We start from the raw sequence: 24,000 nt of genomic DNA on the forward strand, positions 1-24,000 counted from the left end.
GCCGACTGCGAGCCAGAGCTAATCACCCAACATCAGTGCCCGACGTCACGAATGCTCGTGAGCCAGACCTATGTTAGAACAGAAACTTTACCATTAAGTCCAAAGAACTGTCCATAGAACTCTGTGATAGAATTGTGAGGAGGCATACATCTGGGGAAGGGTATAACACAATTTCTGGAGTGTTGAAAGTTGCAAAGAGCACAATAAGCTCCATCATTAGGAAATGGAAAGAATATGGAACTACCCAAATTCTTCCTGGAGCTGGCTGTCTAATCAAACTGAGCAACTGGACAAGAGGACTTTGGTCAGGGATGTGACAAAGAACCCAATGACTACTCTGACTGAACTACCTTGGCAAAGATGTGTCCAAGCAAAAATGCTGCAGTTAGAAATATAGTATATGAGAGTTGTACTCTGCTGCAGTTGGTAACAGGTTCCACTCCACAAGTCTGCAGAGAATTATGACAAAGGAATGTTGTTTTAGCTTGGGGGGAACCTGGTGGAAGGATAACAGTCTCTGCAGCACTTCACAAATATCAGCTTCATGGTACAGTGATCAGAGGGAAGCCATTCCTGAGAAAAAGGCACATGACAGTTTGTGTGGAGTTTGAAAAAATGCTTGTGAATGACAGAGCATGAGGCAAAAGATTCTGTGTTCTGACGAGGCTAAAATTGAACTCTGTGTTCTTGCATGCAAAGTGCTACGTCTGGTAACATCACCAATGTAACACCATTTCTACCATGAAGCATGGTGGTGCAGCATCATGCTATTGGGATGCTTTTCAGTGGCAGGGTCTGGGAGACTTGTAAGGAAAGAGGGAACAATGAGTGGAGCAAAATATAGGCAAATCTTTGAGGAGAACCTGCTTCAGAGTGCAAAAAACCTTAGATTGTGGTGAAAATTTACATTCCAACAGGGCAATGACCCCAAACATGCGGCCAAAGCAATACTGGAATGGCTTCAGAAGAAGAACGTGAAAGTCCTTGAGTGGCCCAGCCAAAGCCCAGACTTGAATCCCGTTGAGAATGTGTGGAAAGACTTGAAGATTGCTGTTCACCGACGCTCCCCATCTAACTTGACAGAGCTTCAGCAAATCTGCAAGGAAGAATGGGGGAAAATCCCCAAATCTAGTTGTCCAAAGCTGATACAAGCATACCAAAGAAGACTCGAAGCTGTAATCCCTGCTTAAAAAAAGTGCCTTCTCAAAAGTATTGACTCGACTCTGGGCTTGAATAATTATTGACGCAAAGCATTTCAGCTTTTCATTTTTAATTGATTTGTAACAATTTTCTAAACATATGTTTTCACTTTGTCATTATGGGGTATTTTGTGTACATCGGTGATGGAAAAAATTAAATGTAATCCATGTTAAATTTTGGCTGCAATAACAAAATGTGAAAAAGTCAAGGGGTGTGAATACTTTCTGAAGGCACTGTACATAGTTTGTGTGTGTGCACTTTTTGCATAGTAAGCTCTTTATTTCAGCATCTTCCACACACCCCTCATGCCCCTCCTGCAAATATTATCAAGCCCCCTCCCTTTTGGGGCATGCCCCCCAATTTTAGGACGGCATTCCTGAAGTGTGCCCTGACGGAAGGGACTTCGCAAACGCTTGTGGCCAGAAGTGGGACCAACAGGTCCAAAGTCCTGCGGACGTGCTTGGCAAAAGGACACCGCCCCCTTGGTTTGCCTTGTCGCTCTGAAAGTTAGCAGTGCAGAACCCTTTCCTCAAAATGAGCTTACTTGTGTGAGGGATCATTGTCCCACCATTGCGTCTCAGTCATTGTTTTGACTCAGCTCTGTGCCACAGCCACCAATGAAACCACCTCTCCAACTCCTGGGTTAATATCTGAATTTAATGGATTTCCTTTTATTTCCTGTTCCATGGGTGGTCGAAAACGATGGCCTTCCTCAACCCCTCACATTCTGCAAACTAATTAATCCGTGCCGTATTTAGTCGCACCCAATGGTATTCTCCCAGCAAGTCCTGTGTTCATCAGTGCAGGTGTGGAGTTCCTATGATTCACTGGAACATCATTACCTCTTGCCATCAAAGCTGGATGGAGGTTTATGTTTTCACCCCTGTTTGTCTGTGAACATGATATCTCAAGATTGTGGACGGATTCAGATGAAACGTGGTGGACACGTTGGGTGTGTCGCAAGGACGAATTAATTCGATTTTGGTGAAGATCCCGATCTGGATACGAGAATTATTTAATTTTTAAAGCGATTCTTCACCATTGAGAGATGGGGCCAAAACTGATATTGTACTGTATTGCATGATATTTTAAATATGTATTGGGCCCAATATGTTCTTGTGGATCAGGTATAACGTGGTGGAGGTATGTGCTCTACCGAGTACCCTTCAAGTTAATATTGTAATTGAAGGTTGCGTGTCATATTTACTGTTGCAATTGTTTTGTTGCTGTTACATTTGCCAAATTTCTTTTATTAGATATTCCTTCATTTAATTTTAAAATAATTACTGACTCAATCAACAATGTCTGAAATGAGCTTTGATTGTGGCTTGGAGCAGGACATCTGGACCACTATTGCATGCCATCCCCACATGACTAACCCAATCATTTTACCTCCAGGTTATTCATCCGCATTCTCTATTCTCTTTATCTCGACCTCTATCTCCTTTTTGTTTGTTTTGTCCACACTGCCTTTACCTCCACGTTGTTTTTTACATCGTCATCTCATTATTGAGGCGATGAACCTTGCAATGGACATTTCCCAAAGAGATTGGCCAAAGCTGGCTGGTGTATGTCTTGCTTGCAGAAGTTGTGCAATCCATTGTTCCTTTGGAAGTGTGTCAGCACCATGGCTCTTCCCATCTGCTTCTGAGCAATGCTCTACTCGTTGCAGTCTATGACATGTGGATATGATTGCAAGATTAGTTCTGTGGTTGTTGCAGACTATGCCACACATTTCAGTTTTCAAAGTAAACATATTGAGATTAATGAAAAAGTAAATGGAATACAAACTTTCATTTCGATGAACAGAGTGGGGATGGCTGGATGGATGGATGGCTGGGAGGCAGCACACTTGCCTTTGAGTCATCGAGCCTGGATTTGAATGTCAACCCAGCTACAAACTGATCTCACAGTATTTCACAGGTCGGATGATTCATCAATGTGTGTGCAGTCCCTCAAATGGACGATAAACTCGGCATCCCGTCTGCCGGCATAAGTTGGTGGACGTTAAAGATCCCACGATGTCCTTCGTGAAGAGTAGTCGAGCTATCGTCGGCACCTTGGCCAAATCACAACTTCCTGTTCTCACCTCCAGAGGAAGTTGTATTCGTGGCACATCGATGCCATCGGCCAATGATGTGAACCCGCAGACATCTGTTGCACATGAAAGAAGATGACGAACAGAGCAATTCCTCAGCAAAGGTTGATTTTTATTTGTGAAACGATTCATGAAGAAGCTGTGATATCACATGGGATGAAGGGAGGGCTGGAGTCTCAACAACTTGGACTGTGCATGATTGAGATTCTTGAAGAATATTATGAATGGTGTGGAAAATAGAACTTGAGCATCATGAGGTCTGAACAGTGTCCTTTGTCACTTCCTCTCCCATCCCTGCCGTGCTTGCTCTGATTATTGACTTCAAAATCTTTAATAGTGTTGATTGTCATCAGTACAGCTTCAAACAGTGATACCTTTGGTGTTGTCTCAAAAAGCACGTTATCCATCGAATGGTTGGCCTGTCCGAGAACCATCTGTGAGCATGAATTAGTACATGTTGAAGCTCCTACCTCCTTCCAAACGAGTAAGCAATTCCAACCCCAATGGCCAAGGGTGCTGCACCATGGTACAGCCTCAGTCATGCAACTAGTGGGTGAAATTTCAAATTGAATTATCATCTGACATGGATTTGCAAGAAAAGTAATGCTCCCCACAACTCCCCCTACTTTCCCTACACACCACTGTGCTTTCTCTCTTGCATGACCTTCAAGGTTCACGAAAGGTAGTTAAAGTATGGATGGGGGAGGTTTGCTTGCCTGAAGAGTGACTCAAACCCAGACCGAGCAAAGTTTGTATGGAAAATACTCTGACAATGGGTCTTCTGATGACCTTTGGAGTCTGCCTCTTCTGAAACTGCTTGGGGCTTTCAGTGAGGAGGGTCACAGGATAACATTGTCAGAAGCTTCCACTTTTACATGCAAGAGAAATTACAGGCCAATGCACAGCCATGCTTCTGTGCAGGAACCACATGCTGGAGCATTTTGATAATGCTGGAGCATTTCAGCAGTCTGAGAATGTTGGAGAACAGCCAACCCAAACAGCTCACACTCACACATTCACACTCTCACTTTGTCAATCTGAAAGGACCGTTTGGAAAAGAAAAAAAAACCCCATCCACTTTCTCAACAATCCTCTGGAAGAAGTCCTTTCTTTCAAACTTCGAGGTCTCACGATTTGCGATCATCTTTACTGGGAAAGCCACCTTTCCAACCTGGCCTCCAAAGCCAGTTGTGACTGGGAATCCTCAGTCGTGCAAAATACTTCCTCGGCTGACCTGAGCTCCTGATCTCATACAAAGCTTTTGGCTGAGCCTGATGGAGTACTGCTCTCCCCTCTGGGCTGGTGCTCCTGCCTCTCACCTTTCTTGGCTTCATGCTGTGGATACCAAGGCATTTTGGATCATTGATATCTCCAGCGATGAGGCTGAGTCTTTGGGTCTCTCACTCTCTTACCACAGGCAGGTCAGTAGTCTTTCTGTTTTCTTCCGTCTCTTCTCCAGCCTTGCCCCCCTCCCTGCTGTGTCTGCGATTTGTCCCCTCCGTATTTCTGTAGGGCGCTCAAGTTCCGCCAACAATCCTCTTCTGGTAAAACTACCAAAATCATGAATCACTGCTCACCTTCACTCTTTCATTCCTCTTTTTTCATGCCTTTGGAATAAATTCTCTCACTCGGTTCAATCCCGTTCTTCCCTTCAGGCCTTAACAGTTGTTCTCCACCACTTCTTATTGTCCTCCATCCAAATACTTGATATTTTCTACCTCCGTTGATCCACTCGAAACCCACTTCCTTCAAATTCCCTGCTATCCTTCCTGAAAGTCCCTGTAATCTTCTTCTTTCAGCTGCTCCCGTGAGGGGTCGCCATAGCGGATCAACCGTCTCTATTTTGGTCTATCCTCCACATCTTCCATTGACACTCCAACCACCCGCATGTCTGCCCTCACCGCATCCATGAACCTCTTCTTTGGCCTTCCTCTTCTCCTGCCTGGTGGCTCGATCTTCAGCATCCTTCTCCCGATATGCTCTGCTTCCCTCCTGTGCACATGTCCAAACCATCTCAATCTCAAATCTCTCACTTTGTCTCCAAACCATCCCACCTGCGCAGTCCCTCTAATATACTCATTCCTTATCCTGTCCATCCTCTGAACTCCCAACGAGAATCGCAGCATCTTCAAGTCTGCCACCTCCAGCTCCGCTTCCTTTCTTTTTGTTAGTGCCACCGCCTCCAAACCATACAACATAGCTGGTCTCACGACCGTCTTATATACTTTTCTCTCAACTTTTGCAGCTACCCTTCTGTCACAAATCACTCCGGCAACTCTTCTCCACCCACTCCATCCTGCCTGCACTCTCTTTTTCACTTCTCTTCCACACTCTCTGTTACTTTGGACAGTTGATCCCAAGGATTTAAACCCATCTCCCTTCCCCATCTCAACTCCTTGCAACCGCACCCTCCCTGTCGTTTACGCACATGTACTCCGTCTTACTCTGACTGACTATCATTCCCCTTCTCTCCAGTGTGTACTGCCACCTCCTGACTGTCCCTACAGATCATGATGTCATCTGTGAACATCATTGTCCATGGAGACTCCTGTCTGATCTTGTCTGTCAACCTGTCCATCACCATTGCAAACAGGAAAGGGCTCAGAGTCGATCCTTGGTGCAATCCCACTTTTACCTGAAACCGATGTGTTATTCTTACCACACACCTCACCACTCTCCTCATACATATCCTGTATGATCCTCACTCCTGCTCACAAATTGTCACCTCTATTCTCAACGGAGCTTCCATGACTCTTTCCCACACCTTCATCCCTCTTTAATTTCCACAGCTGTTCTTGAAATTTGGAAGCAGTACACTTAATCTCCACTCCTCTGGCATCCTCTCACTTTCCAAGATTTTATTTAACAATCTGGTTTTCAACCCCACTGAGAAGAAGAAGAAAAAGAAAAAGAAGATTGGCCCAACGGGGATTGAACTCAAGACCTTTTGGATGCAAAGCTGCTGCCTGAACCACTGTGCCAACACCAGGCTCCTCAAAGTCCCTCTCATGTCTATCTTGTATTTCCTGTGTTCCCTGCCCAATCCCTTTCCCTTCCACAGATCTAATGTCTGTTCCCCACTGTTTTGTCCTTCCCTCTTATGTCATCCCCCCCCCCTTGCTGTGTGTTGGCTCTCATATGAACCTCGACACGGTATACAAAATTGAAAAAAAGGTTGGTGCCAGCTGGAAAAGCGGGTGCATGTGGTGGGGGGCTATTTCACCAAACTCTTTCAAAATGATCAATAGTCAACGATGTGTTGGTTTGGGGATGTATAATTCGTGAGCTTTGGACACACCTTGTTTCAATCCCAAAAGATCAGTGTTGCATTGCTTTAGCACTGGCTTTTGCCACTGGCCAGGCCAAGGATGAAGGTGGCTGCTTGATGACGGTCGTACGCCTGACCAGAAACCCCCTGAGTCCTCATGCCAAGTTTCATATTTATGAGAATACATTTTGCTTGTTGCCCATTTCTCTTTGCTGTGACTTGTTTTTGCTACCACCAATGTGAAGACAGGTTCCATGGAAAACTAGGAAACCCCATGACAGTTTACCACAAAGAAATATATATGTTCCTAAACGAGACGTTCATGAAAAATATGATGTTTATTGAGATTCACAAAAAAGTTTCCAACATCCAACTGTCAAACGACTCGAACAACAATAATCCGAAGTAAATGTAAAATAGATCTAATACAATAAAAGTAAGACATCGCTAAAACAGCAGCTTTCCAGTTGCAAACAATACCTGTCTGCACCTGCCCTGAGACACCCACAAGTGCCAGGCATCAAACAAGAATCTGACCCCATCTCTATCCCTGTGATCCCATACATTCACCCAATATTGGCACCATACCCCTATCCTCTGCTATCTGTGCATTGTGCCTGGTTATAAAACCAACCACTAACACAAGAAGAATATAATTTTTTTAGGTGATTAAAGTATATCTTTCATTTATATTTCTATAGAGCTGCATATATATATATGTATATATAGTATGCATATATATATATATATATATATATATATATATATATATATATATATATATATATATATATATATATATATATATATATATATATATATATATATATATATATATATATATATATATATATATATATATATATATATATATATATATATATATATATATATATATATATATATATATATATATATATATATATATATATATATATATATATATATATATATATATATATATATATATATATATATATATATATATATATATATTTTGATTTGGCCATATCAACCATGACAACCATTATGGCTCAATAGCGACAGCTTTGCTTGGCCTATTGGTTTGTCCAAGAGAAGAGCATTGCACAGAAAACACAAACCAGAGAGGGTTGGGGCAGTCAGGTCACACCAAAGATGGATGAGAAAAAAGTGGTTTGGCAGGATGATTTGGGGATGTGGAGGGTGGGGGTGGGGTGTTGCACTGGAATCAGGAATCATAAGGGGAGCAAGCAGCAATCGATTTGGAACACAAAGGGATCTAGGGAGCAATGGAGCAAGGGGTTACATATTGCACTGTCAGGTTTACCCGAAGTGGTGGACGGGTCTTGCTGAGCCCCTCTGCCATCTGCGGGATGCCGGCCTTTATTCCAAGCCTGCTGCTCCTTTGGAGGGAAGTGCATTTTAAAAAATGTGCTTTTACTTTACATTGAGGGTAATCACTCGCACACACACACACACACACACACACACACACACACACACACACATTAAAACACCGAACTGGACCGAATGCCAGGAAAGTCACGAAAACCTGGAGATAAAATGTAAAAAAAGAGCTAAAATCCAGGTTCCTGGCACAGAACAGACTAAAAACAGTTTGGCATTGTATAGATGCTTGTACTAAAGCTATACCACCATCAGCACAGGATAGCTTTGCTCTTCACATCCCAGGTGTCTCTGTCACCAAAAGAGCAAAAATCCTCCCTTTCAATCTGCCCCCCTCACTCTCCAGGGAATGTGACTACAGCACGTTTTCATTGCACACACAGGAAGTAAACCACAGGCACTGCACGCACAGCACATACGAACAAACGAGATCTCGTGTTGGTTGTCTGTACAAATACAGGAGTGCAGACATGATGGACCTGCACAGCAGCTCTGCTCTGCAGTGCCTTTGGCTTTTACTGAAGCAGGTTTATAACTGGTGGTGGTAACAATGTTTAGAGCTGCTTTGAGATGTTTACGGTTTACAACTGGGTGATCACACAAAATGTCACATTATCATGTGATTATCACATGGTCTCCGACTTAGGTTGCAGCACAAGGGAAAGAAGAAGAGTGTCGGAGTTTCAGGTTGAACGATGGATGGAGAGGCGAATGGTGGCCGAAAGCATCTGAGAGACGCTCACAGGTCCTCGGACAGGCGCTCGATCTCAGAGAGAAGAAAATCGATGTCAGAGCGGGTAGATGCAGGATTGGAAATAACCATCCGAAAGAAGTTGACTGACTTGCCCTGTGGTTGGTAGCCCACCATGGTAGTGCCCGACTCCATCATACGGGCCTTAATCTTGGGAGCCACCTGAGGGTACACCAATAACAGCATTACAGACTGAGATCACTCTTTTTCTCCATCCCCAATCCTGGCACATCTTCATCGAAAATATCGTAATTATGTGAGTGTTTACTTAAATGAAAAAAAAACTCAGAAATAAACTAGAACGCCATTTGGTGGAGTGCATACCCCTGTCAGGTTGAATACTTTACGTTTTGTATCCCACTAATAGGCCAGATCTGCACCGCACCTGAACCAAAATACAGGGTGCCCCACAGAAAACCAGGAAATTTGAGATTTATTTTGCCATATTTTACAATATCAATAAACTAACATATAATAAAGTGTATCTTTTTTACACTACATCTAAGTTTGCTTTTTTGTTTTAAATAAACTGTACCAAATTTCCTGGTTTTCTGTGGGGCGCCCTGAAGAATCAATTCTTCATTATCACATCTCCAACCTGTCCACCAAGTTTCGTCCGAATCCGTTATTAACTTTTTTAGATATCGTGCGATATATCGTTTTGGCCTGATCTCTCAACGGTGAAGAATCACTTTAAAAATCTCGTATCTGGATCCGAATATTCACCAAAATCTATTCAATCCATCCTTGTCGCACACTCAGCCTGTCCACTAAATTTAGGCCGAATCCGTCCAAAACTTTTTGAAATATCCTGCTCACAGACAGACAAACGGTGAAAGCACAACCTCTTTGGTGGAAAGGTACAAATAGGACCATGTGTCCAGAAACTCACCTTGATCAGGAGCAAGTCACTCAAAGTCCCCGAGATCCCCTTCGACCCTGATTTTTTTTCGTGGTGTGAACAAACTTTGGTACATCACAGGTGATGAAGGTTGTGGTCAAGTTTCATTGAAATTGTTTGTGTACTTTCAGAGAAAAGAGAAAATACCTATTTTGAGGGGGTCAACCTCCCCCCCTCCCCACCTCATGGACCCCTTTAATGAGCACAGATTTAGATGCAGTCAATGCACCTTCATTAGGCATCAGATATGAAACTTGTAGCCAATTTTCATCAAAATCATATGTTTGGTTCAAGTGTTTACGGACTAACTGACTGACTCGGTCACTCACCTCCAGACCGCTCGATCGCATCAGCTCACTGGACTAAAGTCCAGGTGAGCTAAAAATGATGTTTCCTTTTCCTTATCTTTCAATACAGTACTTGTATTTTGACACCTTCTTGTGCAATATCGAAGTGAAGTCCACATTCTTGCCCTCTTCATATTCCAAGGGCTGGTAGGAAGAAGAGCCTAGAATGATACACGTATACCTTTAAGCTGTTGAACCCGGGTTATAATTTCGACCCAGCTATAAACTATCACCCTGGTGTTAGATGTTTGTTCCATCCATCAGAAGGAGGGGTCCTGTCTGTCAGCACTGATTGTGAAATTAAAGATTCATTCATTCATTTCATGTGAAGCATGTGGATGCTGGTTTGCATCATCGCTGGGGGCATGACAGTACCACTGATGCAGTTCCCCTGTATATTGGAGCACGGATTTGTAATTTATTCATGGTGCTGGTGACAGCTCACCTGGTCTTCACAAAGGATACCGTGGGATCTTTAACCTCCACCAACTAATGCCAGCAGACCAGCCACCCAGTTTAACGTCCACCCAAGGGACGGTGCACACATTACTGTGCTTCGCCCGGCCGACAAGACACCAGGATTCAAACCCAGCGGAGAAGGCTCAGAGGTGAGTATGCATGCCTCTTGACCATCCTGCAATTAGGGATACTTTTTCTAAAATAGGAAGGGTCGGCAAGTGTGGAGTACAGATCACTTCTTACCCTGGCCAACTTCTGCCACCATTCCTCGCTGGGAGGCATTCCACGTAGGCTCGGGGGGATGTACCAGAAGCAAACGTTGGTGTGTTCCGGCTGCAAAACGAGTTCACAGAGGGAGAGAGAAGAGGAGGAAGAAGAAGAAACGTTTTACGCACTCCTGTAACGACAAGCATTGTGAGTAAAAAATGAAGCAGAGGCAGTAGAAGCTGCGATTGAATGAGTGCTGCACACACCTCGCCATTAAACACCAGTTTGTAACCCTCTCGCTTCTTTACGATGTTGTAGAGATATTCCGAAAGTTCCAAACACTTGTTGATCTGAGCCTCAAAGCCCACTGTTCCCTGCATGCCCAGTGTATGTATGATAGTGAGTTGCTTTGCACAAGTATCTGCATGGTTATTTAACCCAGCTATGGTAAAAAAAATTTTTTAATGTAGGCCCATAGGAAGTTCAGAAATAAAAGTGGGAAATAAAGCTTCCAAAACAAGAACTTTACAAGTTTACATTTAGAGGTGGTGGACGAAAAAAAAATTGAAACACCAATATAAAGTCACTGAAAAGGGTGTTCGGGCACCACATGCAGCCAATATGGCATGGAGTCCACCAGCGTCTGCAATTATGCAGGAGGGCTGTGTCTTCCACGAGAAAGTAAATCAACTCGCATCTGTTTGATGGAGGTGGAAAAACGCTGTCTTTGGTGTCATTCCAGATTATCCCATAAATACTCGATTGAGTTTATATCTTGTGACTCAGAAGGCCATGACATATGGAAAACACCAGTGTCATGCTCATCAAACGATTGGGTGACCACACAAACTCTATGGATGGGGGCGTTGTCATCCTGGAAGACACCCCTCCCGGAAAAAAAGAAATGCTGCAACATGGGATGAAGATGATCACTCAGTACCATTAAGTCATGATTGACATTGACCTTGCCTTCTAAGGGAATGATTGCACCCAAGCCAAGAAGATGTGCCCCACAACATTACAGCACCACCAGAATCGTTCAATGGTGGAACCAAGCAATCAGGGTTGTGGAGTTCTTTACGTTGGCACCACAAGTACACTCGCCCGTTTGTTGAGAACATGGTGAAGGATGATTCATCTGACGATATCTCATTTCTCCACAGCTCAGTAGTCCATTGCATGTGCTCTTTGCACCTCCTCCTTCATACGCAGCACAAGGCTGTGGGTAGGATCATTGGCTGAGGGAGTCGCTGTGCTGCTAATGCAGTGCCCCTATTACCAGTACACTGGTACTCATTTTGCTGACCTCAGAAGGATGGCAGGCTGAGTCAATACCACCTGGTGTTAATTCAACGGAATTCAGGGGCTCAAACTCAGGACCCGAAGGTCCCAAGCTAGCCACCTAAACCGCTAAGCCAACACCAGGCCCTAAGGTACTAAGCCAACACCAGGCTCCTCTTTGCACCACTGGACTTGCAAACATGCGTTGCCAGGTATGATGAGTGGTTTGTGCACTGCAACCCGGCTATGGTATTCTGCTCTGCGGAGTTCTCAGCCGATCGTTTTTTATTAAACTGGGTGCTTGCGCCCCAGGTTTAAAAATTTACAGTCAATCAATGTGCAGTTGCTCGCCTGCTTTGCCTTGCACTTCAAATTAATACACGGATATCATGATCCTGGAGTATGACATCCTGGAGTTCCATGCTGCCATCACCTGAGACGCCGTTGCTCGTGAAACATCAGTGAGTTGAGCTGTCTTTGTCACTGAAGCTCATGCCAAATACTCCCCAACAATCACCCTCTTTCAGTCACTGAGGTCTCCTCTTGAAGCCATGCTAGCTATAATTAGAGGCAACCAGGCTTGTGCAGCATTTTTGTGCATGACCCTAAGCATGCTGGGATGTTATTTGCTTAATTACCACATGAGCCACACCTGTGTGGAAGCCGTTGCTTTCAATATACTTGGTGTCCCTAGTTTGCCGAGGTATTTCCATTTTTTGTCCACTACCTCCACATTATAATGTTACCAAATGTTGTTTTTTTTCACGTCTGGTGGCACCATTGGAACTGGCTCCTTTTCTGATTTCATAGAAGGTTTACATAAAATAAATGTCTTGTTCTTGATCGTATAAACTACCCTCTTCCTCTACCTTGGCTTTCCACATGAGCCAGAACTTAAAAATGTCGACATGTCGGCCACACTGAATGACTTTGTCTCCAGTGTCGTATGATGTGTCGTATTGCTTGTCTGACTGGAATAAGTACTTTGCAGACATCTGATTGCAGCTCAAGAGCAAACCCTAATGGGTACCGGGGATGGGAGAGAGGGGTGGGGTGGGGGGCGAAGAAAATAATGTTCGACGTTAGAGTTGAAGACAATACAAAACATAACTTTTCGATCTGCCGGTTGATTGCATTGATGGAATTGAACTTTATTCCCACATATCTCCCTCTACGACCTTCAAGGCTCCAATTAGCAATTATTCCCACTTTTGTGTGGGGTCATAGACTAAGGAATGTCTTTGGTGCAAGTTTTTCACAAACCGGCTGTATAAGGCTGACGTTCGACTGGGAAGTTGTTCAGAGTGCTGGTGATAACTAAATAAGGGACGGAACACTTTAGCAATGCCCAGCCTGTGAATCATCAACCCGACAGTTTATAGTCAGGCCGGGAATCGAACTCAGACTAGCTCAAAGGTAAATGCATACCTCTTCACCATCCTGTCGGACCTAGTCCAACAAACCTAAACATGCATGGTTATTATACTCCAACATTTGCTTTTCCCTTTCAAATATGGTTGTTTTAAACTAAGAATTTATTTCTCAACTAACTAATAAACTAACAAACTAATTTGATACTTTCGATCGAAAGTATCAAACAACAAAAAATTCAACCAAGTGAAAACGATTCCTCAAGTTGTAACAATGCAAGTCGTTGTGCTACAATGTAATTCAATAAAAGAAAGATGTACACATGGAACATGACTTTTGTAGTTTCAATCTATTAGGTTCAGAACCTATCGCGAAATACATGGATGTGCAATCAGAATTGATTGTAAACCGAATGTTCCACTGAATACACAAAACCCACTTCTTCACGAACAAGGATGGCCGAACACTGGAGTGGAACTCCCAGCATCTTGTGCGGATTCCACGTGACCGAATTTGCCCTGGAGTAAAAATACATAAAGATGGCATTGATAAAAAGAAGAGAAAGGGGAGGACAAAGAGGAAGAATTTTTATTAAATCACAAACTTTAACACCAATGAAACCAAAACTTTGAGTGAAATAAAACAGATTTTTTTTTCCAATCAGTATAATAATACATATCATTACAAGATAATAAGAAGAATCAGAACAAGAAAAAAAAGTAGCAACAAAAGTGAAGGAGGAGATGAAGAAGAGCTGGATATGACGATGTGAACCAAGCTTTTCTCCGATGCGAATCTCAAACAAAGTGTATATTTTCCTTTCTTGGAAACATTCCCTGTGGTCTTTGATCAACTTCCCCTCACAAGGTCTTTCTCGAAGGTTAAAATAAATATTATGACAAGCCAGTTATGGCTTCTGTCCACAATCAGTGAAGCCTTTTTTATGTATCTCCCTCTCCACATTCATTTCATTCTCTGCACAAACATGAACCATGCCACAACATTTCCCGTTTTGGGTGCAAGTCACCACTTTCCTTCGAATTCGAGAAACCTGAAAGCCAGACTCCTGCCCAATTAAATGGTTCTGTATATTTATTATTTTCCCTTTTCCTTTTCGGCCCTTAAATGGGTCTGGGAGTTTAAAATGGGTTGGCCCGTTAGTGGTCCCATCTGAATCCTTAGTCCTTGTAATATTCATGTAAGGTGTGTGTGTGTGTGTGTGTGTGTGTGTGTGTGTGTGTGTGTGTGTGTGTGTGTGTGTGTGTGTGTGTGTGTGTGTGTGTGTGTGTGTGTGTGTGTGTGTGTGTGTGTGTGTGTGTGTGTGTGTGTTTCACGACCAGCCTAAGATGCTGTAAAAAAAATATTTTTTGAATAGCTGAATTTGAATAGTCGAAATAAAATAAAATAGACAAGACAGATAGGATTAGATATATTAGATAAATAGATAAACAAACACAAGCAAAAATTTTGACAAGCTATTGTGGAGATGTGTCACTGGGATTCCTGAGATGTAGTAAATAAAAGAATCACGTTGGCCTCAAATGAGGAAACAGAAAAGGAAGCTCCCAAATACAAGCAAGTTCCAACAGGAAGCGACACTTACCTCTCCACACCACTCAGTTTGTGCCGATGTTTCCTCGACATCAGCAACCCCCCACCCCATGCACCCTGCAAGACAACCAGGTAATCTCCTCAATTCAACATGTACCTGCCTGACGGTCTCAACAAGTCATTAACCATTTTCTCAAATTTCAATCTCTCTTTCTATCAATCTATCTCCGAACAATCTTTATTTACAGAAATTTTGTGCTCAATTGTTTCTTTGTTTTAACATCATTGTGTATATGATTAAACAAACAAGACGAGATAGTTTTGTTGCTGCAACATTGCTTATGGAGGTTATGTTTTCACCCATCTGTTTGTTTGTCTGTTTGTGTGTACGATATCTCAAAAAGTTGTGGACGGATTCAGATGAAATTGGGTGGACAAGTTGGGTGTGTGACAAGAAAGAATCGATTAGATTTTCGTGAAGATTAGAACCAACGGATACAAATTTTTTAAAGTGATTCTTCACCATTGAGAGATGGCACCATAAATGAAATATAGCACGATATCTCAAAAAGTTGTTGATGGATTCGGACGAAACTTGGTGGAAACATTGGATGTATGACGAGGACGAATCCTTTATATTTTGGTGAAGATCTGAAACCGGATCCAGATACCAGAATTTTTAAGTGATTCTTCACCATTGAGAAACAGCACCAAAAATGATATATAGCACTATATCTCAAAAGCTTGTACACGGATTTGGATGAAACTTGGTGGAAGTGTTGGGTGTGTGGCAAGGAAGAATTGATTCAATTTTAGTGAAGATCCGGATTCAAATCCAGATACGAGAATTAAAAAAAAGTTTTTAGTTTTTCTCGATTGTTAAATCAATGTGAATGAAACAGGTCAAAAACACCAAAACCAAAAATTGCACAACCATAACAGCAGTCTCCTTTGCAAAACCACAAGTGTTTTTATACTTGTTTTCACAAAGATTGCAAAACTAAAACACAAATCACTGCAAAACACTGAACACAAATCTCTATATTTCACACTACATTCATGGGAGAGTTTCGTGTTTTGTCATTAAATCCATATGTTTGCTGTTTGCAACTGAAAGAAATCAATTCCAATATTGTATTCATTTCATAAACTTCACATGTGCAAATGCATCTTGATCAATTTTTCAATCATCTATCAGATCTTAATCATGAATAAAAGGAGTCACAGATAGTGGTGTCATGCCAAATTTTGAGGTATCGAAGCCCTGCAAAAATGTGTTGGTGGCCATGACGTCATCGCCAGATCTAACCTACCGTCACATCAAGTTTTAACATGACCATTTGAGTCCCCAAATCGAGGGATAAATGAAATGTACATTTTATCATGAAAAACAAAAGCTTATGGTAAGTGATTCTTGAGTCTTGACCATTGATAGATGGGGCCAAAAACGGTTATAGAGATATTAGTACGAAACTTGGTGGATGAGTTGATTAGGTGACAAGAACTAGCTGATTCGATTTTGATTCAGGTCCAGATCCAGGTCCAGCCTATAAGTGGGTGACAAAACGTAAACTGTTAAGCCTGGGGGGGGGTATGTGCTCTACCGAGTGTCATTCTAGTTATTACAATAATGCAGTGACTGCCTTTCAGCTGCAAAATTATTTCGGTCTAATTAGGTTATACAGGTTGGTTGGTCATGTGCTTTCCTGCGAACCATCTGGTATTCATGTTTATGTTCCTTTGTGATCGAATCTAAAAAAAAAAACTGATAACGCCAGCAGCGGATGTCATCTGTCAGGTTAGGATGCAAGTCCGGCTATCCTGTCTGCATTTAGGTTGTGACCTTAAAATATCACACAGTCTTTCAAACAATGAAGAGTAGGACATTGTGAGCAGGGGGACTTGCTAAATGCTCACAGGAAGATATTTGAGAATTGTATGCACAGGATGTGGATATAAAGCACAATTAAGTTCATGGTAAGAATGGGGTTAGTTGTCTTCATTCGTACGCATCACAAGGCTGTGGAGTTGCAGAATCGGATGAGAGCATGGCTGTTGTGCTGATACAATGCCCTCTGCTGGTTAGGCCAATAATTTGGAAGTTGTTCATCGTGATGGCGGTAGCTTGTCTACTCTTCACGAAGGACAACATGGGATCTTTAACATGCACCAACTAATGCTGACAGACGAGATTCCCGTTTAACATCCATCCGAGGGACAGCACATACATTGATGATTCACCCTGCCTGTGAAACACCAGGATGACAGTTTATAGCTGGCAGATATTCAAACCCAGGCTATACAACTTGGAGGCGAGTGTGTGTACCTTTTGGCCATCCTAACAGCCCAAGGGTTTAGTAATTATATAAACAGATAAACAAACTAACAGAGTCAGTTATTTTGGGTGTGTATTCAGTTCTAGTTATACATAGGTATATGATGGTGAAAAAGGCCTTATCCAGTGTCATCATTTTCCTTGTATATTCTTGGCCTGAATTTTCCAAAATAAATTTTGTTCTTTCAAGAATTCTGACAAATTGCACTGGAAATGTCAACCATCTATCCTTGGACATCATTCTTAGTCACATAATAAGAGGTAAAAAAGGTCTGGTTTGCATTATTTATTCATCATCCTAATACACAACACCAAAAGTGTGGGTGTGGGTGTGTGTGTGTGTGTGTGTGTGTGTGTGTGTGTGTGTGTGTGTGTGTGTGTGTGTGTGTGTGTGTGTGTGTGTGTGTGTGTCCATCCACACATTGAGACCACACTCTGTGCAGAGTGTTGGTGCTGCCTAAGCAGACTCCTTGGCTATTGGGCACAATCCTTGACAGGTCGCCACTCCGACACAGGATACCAGCAAGCTGGTACTCATTTTGCCAACCTCAGAAGGATGACAGGCAGAGTCAACCCCACCTGGCATTAATTCAACAACCAAGTGGGATTTGAACTCAAGATCCTAGGATGCCAAGACCATCACCCAAAGCATTAAGCCAACACCAGGCATATGTGTGTGTTACTTAATTTGTGTTCGTGTGTGTGTATGTGTATGTGTATGTGTATGTGTATGTGTATGTGTATGTGTATGTGTATGTGTGTGTGTGTGTGTGTGTGTGTGTGTGTGTGTGTATGTGTATGTGTGTGTGTGTGTGTGTGTGTGTGTGTGTGTGTGTGTGTGTGTGTGTGTGTGTGTGTGTGTGTGTGTGTGTGTGTGTGTGTGTGTGTGTGTTATATTAATCCTAATTTTTCATATATGAGCATCGCATTTTCCTCATATAAAGCTGCATGTAAAAATGTATTCCTAAATCTCAAGCAACTATTCAATCTAATAATTTACAATAAGATCATCATCACGCCATTTTAAAGCATTTATTCCTGAGCAGGGATCAGCTTTTTGCAGGCTCCAATCATGGCACCCTTTCTTGTAGCAATGTTTTTACGGCCGGATGCCCTTCCTAACACCAACCCTTCAATCGCCTTCGACCCTGCAGGGATAATTACCAGTATACTGGTGCTCATTTCGCTGACCTCGGAAAGGATGACAGGCTGAGTCAACCCCACTGATGTTAATTCAGTGGCCAGTAGGGCTCGAACTCAGGACCCCGAGGATCCCAAGCCACGACCCTAACCACTAAACCAACACCAGGCTCTTTATAATTTACAATAAGATAAACGACAGTATTATGCAAACATTTTATTCCCATCATAATGTCAAGAAATTGAAATGAACTTGGTTAATATCTTGAATTATGATTAAAATAAATACTTTGATCGCTGCATTTCCAATTATTTTTATGCTGCATCTCAAGAATAATCTGTGAAGTTTTGCATGTGAATTAGAAAAACGTCCACGTGATGTGTCCCTTTTAACCGCCCTACTTCCCAACCCTCCAGTGTTCGCATGCATCGAACTAAAACACAATGAGAAAACCTGCAGCTCATCCGTACATCGACGTGCATCCACAGGCCGTACTGTTGGCATAAATCAGCTACGGCGTGCAGCGGGTCAAATGCGCCATACACGGTGGTTCCAGCTGTGGCACTCACGAAGAAGGGGAATGCACCCTGTGTTGGGCCAAGGGAAGAAAAGGCGGAGGAGACAGATGAGGAACAACTGGAACAAGAAAAAGAGCAATCAGAGATTTCAGAACCTCGCCAGGACTTGTTTTGTGTGGTGTTTGTGGACTGGTGTATTACATAATTAACAAGAGACATAACTCGAACTGCCACTTTATAACTGCTGCCAGTGAAGACTGGGTACCAAGACATCCCGCTTTGATGCAACCCCGCTTTCATTGGGCACCTGACCCTGACCCATGATATTTGTTATCATTCAATTGAATTTAGAATGGGATTAAAATAAATTCAATTCAAATCAAATGGAAGACCAAATAAGTACAGTCCTGCAATGAAGTCATCAGAAAGGAACCCAAACAAGCAAAAATGAAAGATGAAGTCATCAGGAAGAACCTGAATAGGACTCACATTTCAGCTGCTGATCCTCTACCCTCAAACCCATCCAAGCACAGCAAAGTGGGCCTTATTTAAAAAAACAAAAATTAAAAATAAAAACAATGTCACCCGCAGGGTGACCCGTATCTTGCCAAAAGGTGACCATGTGTGACTTCTTTAAGGTCACACTGAGGTGAACAGAGCTGCTATCCACCAGGAGCGACTCCTTGAGGAATATCTGCCGACGAGAGATTCCGATGAGAATCGTTCTACAGAGTAACCATGAAAAATATGCGTTTGCCTCATAACGTCACCAAATGACGTCATAATGTCTCAAGCTTGACATATCTAGAAAGCACTCATCGAGGCGTTCAATTTGAGGTACTACACGATATGGTTCCTAAAACTTGAAAATTTGACCTTGGGGTCAAATATGTTTGACCTCAGGCGCTAACCATGAAGGTCAAGGCCAATCGCCACCAAAAATTAATCAGCTGAGTGCCAGACCATGAACTATATTCCCCTGAAGTTTGAAGATGATCCGATCAAAATTACTCAAAAAATAAGGGTTTCGTCGACTCCCCTTATTTGCGACAAAGTGACCTTGACCTTTGACCTTGACCTTCAAAATTTTGTGCACTGAAAGGGACCTCAAGAGGCCTCTGATATGCGAAGTTACAAAAATTTCCGATGATAACTGTGCTCTGCAGAATTTTTTATATGTGATTACAGACAAACAAACAAACAAACAAAAAAAAAGCATACAAGCTGACTAACATATCTTGCAAAAACTTCGTTTTGGCAAGATAAAAAACCAATTTTGGCTGCCAGACCATGTGTCCGATGAAGTTGAAGTCTAAAACATGTATTCCACATTCCTACTAAATCATAAATTTGAAGTTTCACCTGGTTTGATTAAGCGTTTCCAGAGAAAACATTATTTGATATTTTTCTTCAATCCAATATGGCTGCCAAACCATGTTACATCAATTATTCATGAACAAACTTGTACACCCAAGGCATGGGGAACGTTTGTGTGAAGTTTCCCCTCGATCTGTCCAGCCATTTTGAGAATTTTTTTATAGGTTTCAGGGTAAATCCAATATGGCTGCCAAACCATGTAATCTATGACATCATATGTGTGAATCTTTTGTTCCTCATGGATAGGCGGTCATACGTGTAAAGTTTCGCCTCAATCTATTCAGCGACTTCAGAGAAGATGTTTGAAGGTTCTTTGTTTTTTTTTTAAACGATATGGCTGCCGAATCAGGTGACCAATGACGTTATCAATTTATTTTGCTGTGGACCATTTTATCCGAAGATGACCCTCAAAAATTTTCATGTTGATCAGATGTAGCGTTCTAAATAAGCAATGACATCACAACAAAGGCACCTATGATGTCATTTTAAAAAAATCACACTTATTCCCCATGAGGAGTCCTTACCATGCGCCAAGTTTCAATTTTTTTCCTTTGTGAGGCTTCAGAGATAGAGATCCAAAGTTTTTCCAACATGGCTGCCACACCACGTGACTTATGATATCATAATTATCAATAAAACATTCTACTTAAGTAGTCACTCCTGTGGTGAAAATTTTGTCTCAATTCAACAAGCGGTTGCGGAAAAAAACATGAAAGTTCTGTGCAGACAAAGAAAGAAACAAGAAGACGACGTCGTGCAGGGTGCGACACTTGCAAAATCCATAAAACAAATTTGACCTCAAAAATAATTGGTGGTTGAATTCAGTGACCAAATATGCAACTACTCTTCAAATTTCAAATCAGTCGGATGAAAACTGACAATTTTAGAAAGTCGGCCTACGTTTTCCTTTTCGCCGATGTTGACCGCAAAAATAATTCGTGGATGAATTCAGTGACCTGAAATGCAAATCCTCTTCAAATTTCAAATCAATGAGATGAAAATTGAGGATTTTAGAAATACCTCCATAGTTGTTGACCTTGGGCCTATGTTGACCTTTTGGTCAAATTGACCTGAAAAATAATTGGCTGGTTAAATTCAGTGACCTGAAATATAAATCCTCTTCAAATTTCAAGTCAATCAGATGAAAATTGAGGATTTTAGAAATACCACCTTAGTTGTTGACCTTTTGGTCCATGTTGACCTCAAAAATTATTGGCTGATTGAATTCAGTGACCTGAAATATAAATCCTTTTCAAATTTCAAGTCAATTGGATAAAAATTGAGGATTTTAGAAAAACCAGCTAAGTTGTTGACCTTGGGCCGATGACCTTTTTACCTTTTTACCCCAAAAACAATAGACTTCTTCCTTATGACACACTACCATGTGGTGAAGTTTTGTGAAGATCGGTTTTAAATTGTGACCTGTAGGCAACAAACAAACAGACAAACAGACAGACAGAATTACAAATCGACCAACCAAATCTTCGATTTTACAAGTAATGAAAAATCACTTATAGAGTGACAACTTGGCAAAACAGCACAAAGTAGAACAGCACTCGGTAAAGCACATACCTCTACCAGGTTGAACAGTTTATGTTTTATATCCCACTGATGGGCTGGATCCGAACCAAAAGCCAATCCGCTTGTTCTTGTCACCTCCTCAACTCATCCACCTTGTTTTGTCATAACTCGTCCACAACTTTGTGATATATAGTGATATATTTAGTTTTTGGTACTATCTATAAATTAAAAAAATTAGGCCTGTGTTGAACTTTTGACCTTAATTTTTTTTTTTTTGTATACCTTGTCGAAGCTCGTATGAGAGCGAACACACAACTCACAGAAAGGGGGCATGAGACAAGAGGGGCAGGAGTGGGAGGGACAAAACAGTGAGGACAGACACATTAGGTGAACTGTGGAAGGGAGAGGGATGGGGATGGGACAGGGAACATGGCGAAGAGAAGATGGACATTACAGGGACTTTCAGGAAGGAAAGCAGGGGAATTGAAGGAAGTGGGCTTGGGTGGATTATCGGGGGTAGAAAAGATCGAGGATTTCGATGGGGGATGATAAAAGGTGGTGGTGAACAGCTGTTTTGAAAGCCTGGAGGGAAGAATGGGAATGAACAGAGTGAGGAAGTTTATTCCAAAGGTGGGAAAAAAGAGGAATGAAAGAGTGAAGATGAGCAGTGATTCGTGATTTTAGTAGTATAGTTTTACCAGAAGGGGGTTGTTGGCGGACCTTGAGCGCCCTGTGGAAATGTGGTGGGGACAAATCGCAGAGACAGCAGGGGGGGGGGAGCAAGGCTGGAGAGGAGACGGTAGAAGACAGAAAGACCACCGACCAACCTGCTTATGATTGAGTGAGAGGCCCAAAGACTCAGCTTCATTGCGGGAGATGCCGATGATCTTAAATGCCCTGGTTTCGACAGCGTGAAGCCGAGAAAGGTGGGAGGCAGAAGCACCAGCCCAGAGGGGAGAGCAGTACTCCATCAGGCTACGGACAAAAGCTTTGTAAGTGGTCAGGAGCTCAAGAGGGCGGAGGAAGGACTTTGCACGACTTTGCACGACTTTGCAGTCGGCGACTGGCTTTGGAGGCGAGGTTTGAAATGTGGCTTTCCCAGGAAAGGTCATGACAGATTGTGAGACCCAGAAGCTTGAAAGAAAAGACTTCTTCCAGAGGATTGTTGAGAAAGTGGATGGGGGGGGGGGTTTCTAAACGGTCCTTTCGAAGAGACATAGTGAGAGTGTGAGATTTGTCTGGATTGAAAGACATGTTCCACGTGTTGGACCAGTTTGTGATTTTATCCAGAACTGCAGTGAGCGAAGAAGCTGCTGCTTGCCGGTCTGAGGGATGACAGATGGTACGGCAGAGGGTGGAGTCGTCGGCAAAGAGAAACAGAGGATTTTCCAGAGAGTCGGAAAGATCATTGATGAAAACCAGAAAAAGAACAGGGCCCAGAACGCTACCTTGAGGAACTCCAGCCTGCACAGGAAGAGGGGATGAAAGAACTCCATTTAGGGCCACACGTTGACTGCGACAGGAGAGGAAGTCTGCGAGCCATGAGTGGAGATGGCCTTGAATACCATGGGAAGAGAGTTTGGTGAGTAGTGCAGGGTGCCAGACTGTGTCAAAAGCACGTGATATGTCCAGGGATACGGCTCGGATTTCCTGTCTGGCATTGAGGACCTCCATCCATTGATGGGAGAGCAGAAGCAGCATATCCAGGGTAGAGTGACGTGGTCTGAAACCAAATTGATGATCAGAAATCAAGCCATTGGAGAAGAGGAAGGATTTCATGTCTGAAGCGATGATGGATTCCATAACCTTGCTGATGATTGGGAGAAGGCTGATTGGTCTGTAGTTACAGGGATCTGTTTTTGCACCTTTTTTATGCAGGGCAGTGATGTAAACAGATTTACAAGCAGATGGCAGATGACCTTGGGCAAATGAGAGGGTGAATAGAACAGAATGGTTCTTATATGGAACCTTTCTCTGGAGAGAGGGTGAGCAAGAGCAGAAGAGCAGGATTTGAGGACACGTGGGCTGATGCGGTCTGGACCGGTTTCAGAATCTGAGTCGAGGTTTGAAAGCAAGCTCTCCACCTTGTTAGGAGAAAGGACACAGAGTCCAGGGACAGTTGGGTGCGACTGGGTAAGGTGGGTAGAGAAAGTGATGGGTTTAGGACACAAGATTTAGCTACAAACACCAAGTTTAGACATTCAGCTTTGTCACGTGCAGTATCACTAGTGCGGCCATTTGAGGTAAGGGAGGGGATGGAGGAGAAACATACACCAGTAACAGAT

General features: G+C 42.6%; 1 protein-coding gene and 1 long non-coding RNA gene across 8 annotated transcripts in view; one reads left to right on the forward strand and one right to left on the reverse strand.

Moving 5' to 3' along the window:
- The window catches only part of LOC147030541 (uncharacterized), an 8,981-nt gene extending 2,213 nt beyond the window's left edge, over positions 1-6,768 (forward strand). The window contains exon 2 of the long non-coding RNA XR_015056439.1: positions 1-6,768. This exon is cut by the window's left edge and continues 480 nt beyond it. This is a non-coding gene — a long non-coding RNA (uncharacterized LOC147030541).
- A 753-nt stretch (positions 6,769-7,521) lies between these two features.
- The window catches only part of GAD1 (glutamate decarboxylase 1), a 166,121-nt gene continuing 149,642 nt past the window's right edge, over positions 7,522-24,000 (reverse strand). For 6 of the 7 annotated variants that reach the window (XM_085874703.1, XM_085874700.1, XM_085874698.1 and 3 more), the window contains 7 exons: positions 18,770-18,886; positions 14,876-14,940; positions 13,712-13,790; positions 12,771-12,920; positions 10,887-10,994; positions 10,657-10,746; positions 7,523-8,868 (listed from right to left, as the gene is read on the reverse strand). In XM_085874703.1, coding sequence (XP_085730829.1) covers positions 8,695-8,868; positions 10,657-10,746; positions 10,887-10,994; positions 12,771-12,920; positions 13,712-13,790; positions 14,876-14,940; positions 18,770-18,886 — 783 coding nt within the window. In that variant the 3' untranslated portion in view covers positions 7,523-8,694. Of the gene's footprint in view, positions 8,869-10,656; positions 10,747-10,886; positions 10,995-12,770; positions 12,921-13,711; positions 13,791-14,875; positions 14,941-18,769; positions 18,887-24,000 lie in introns of all 7 variants that reach the window. The other variant, XM_085874705.1, reaches the window with a different exon arrangement.

The sequence above is a fragment of the Eptatretus burgeri genome, chromosome 3 (genome assembly GCF_056783735.1).
Source record: "Eptatretus burgeri isolate ZD-2024b chromosome 3, Ebu_testis_v1, whole genome shotgun sequence".
Classification (NCBI taxonomy): domain Eukaryota; kingdom Metazoa; phylum Chordata; class Myxini; order Myxiniformes; family Myxinidae; genus Eptatretus; species Eptatretus burgeri.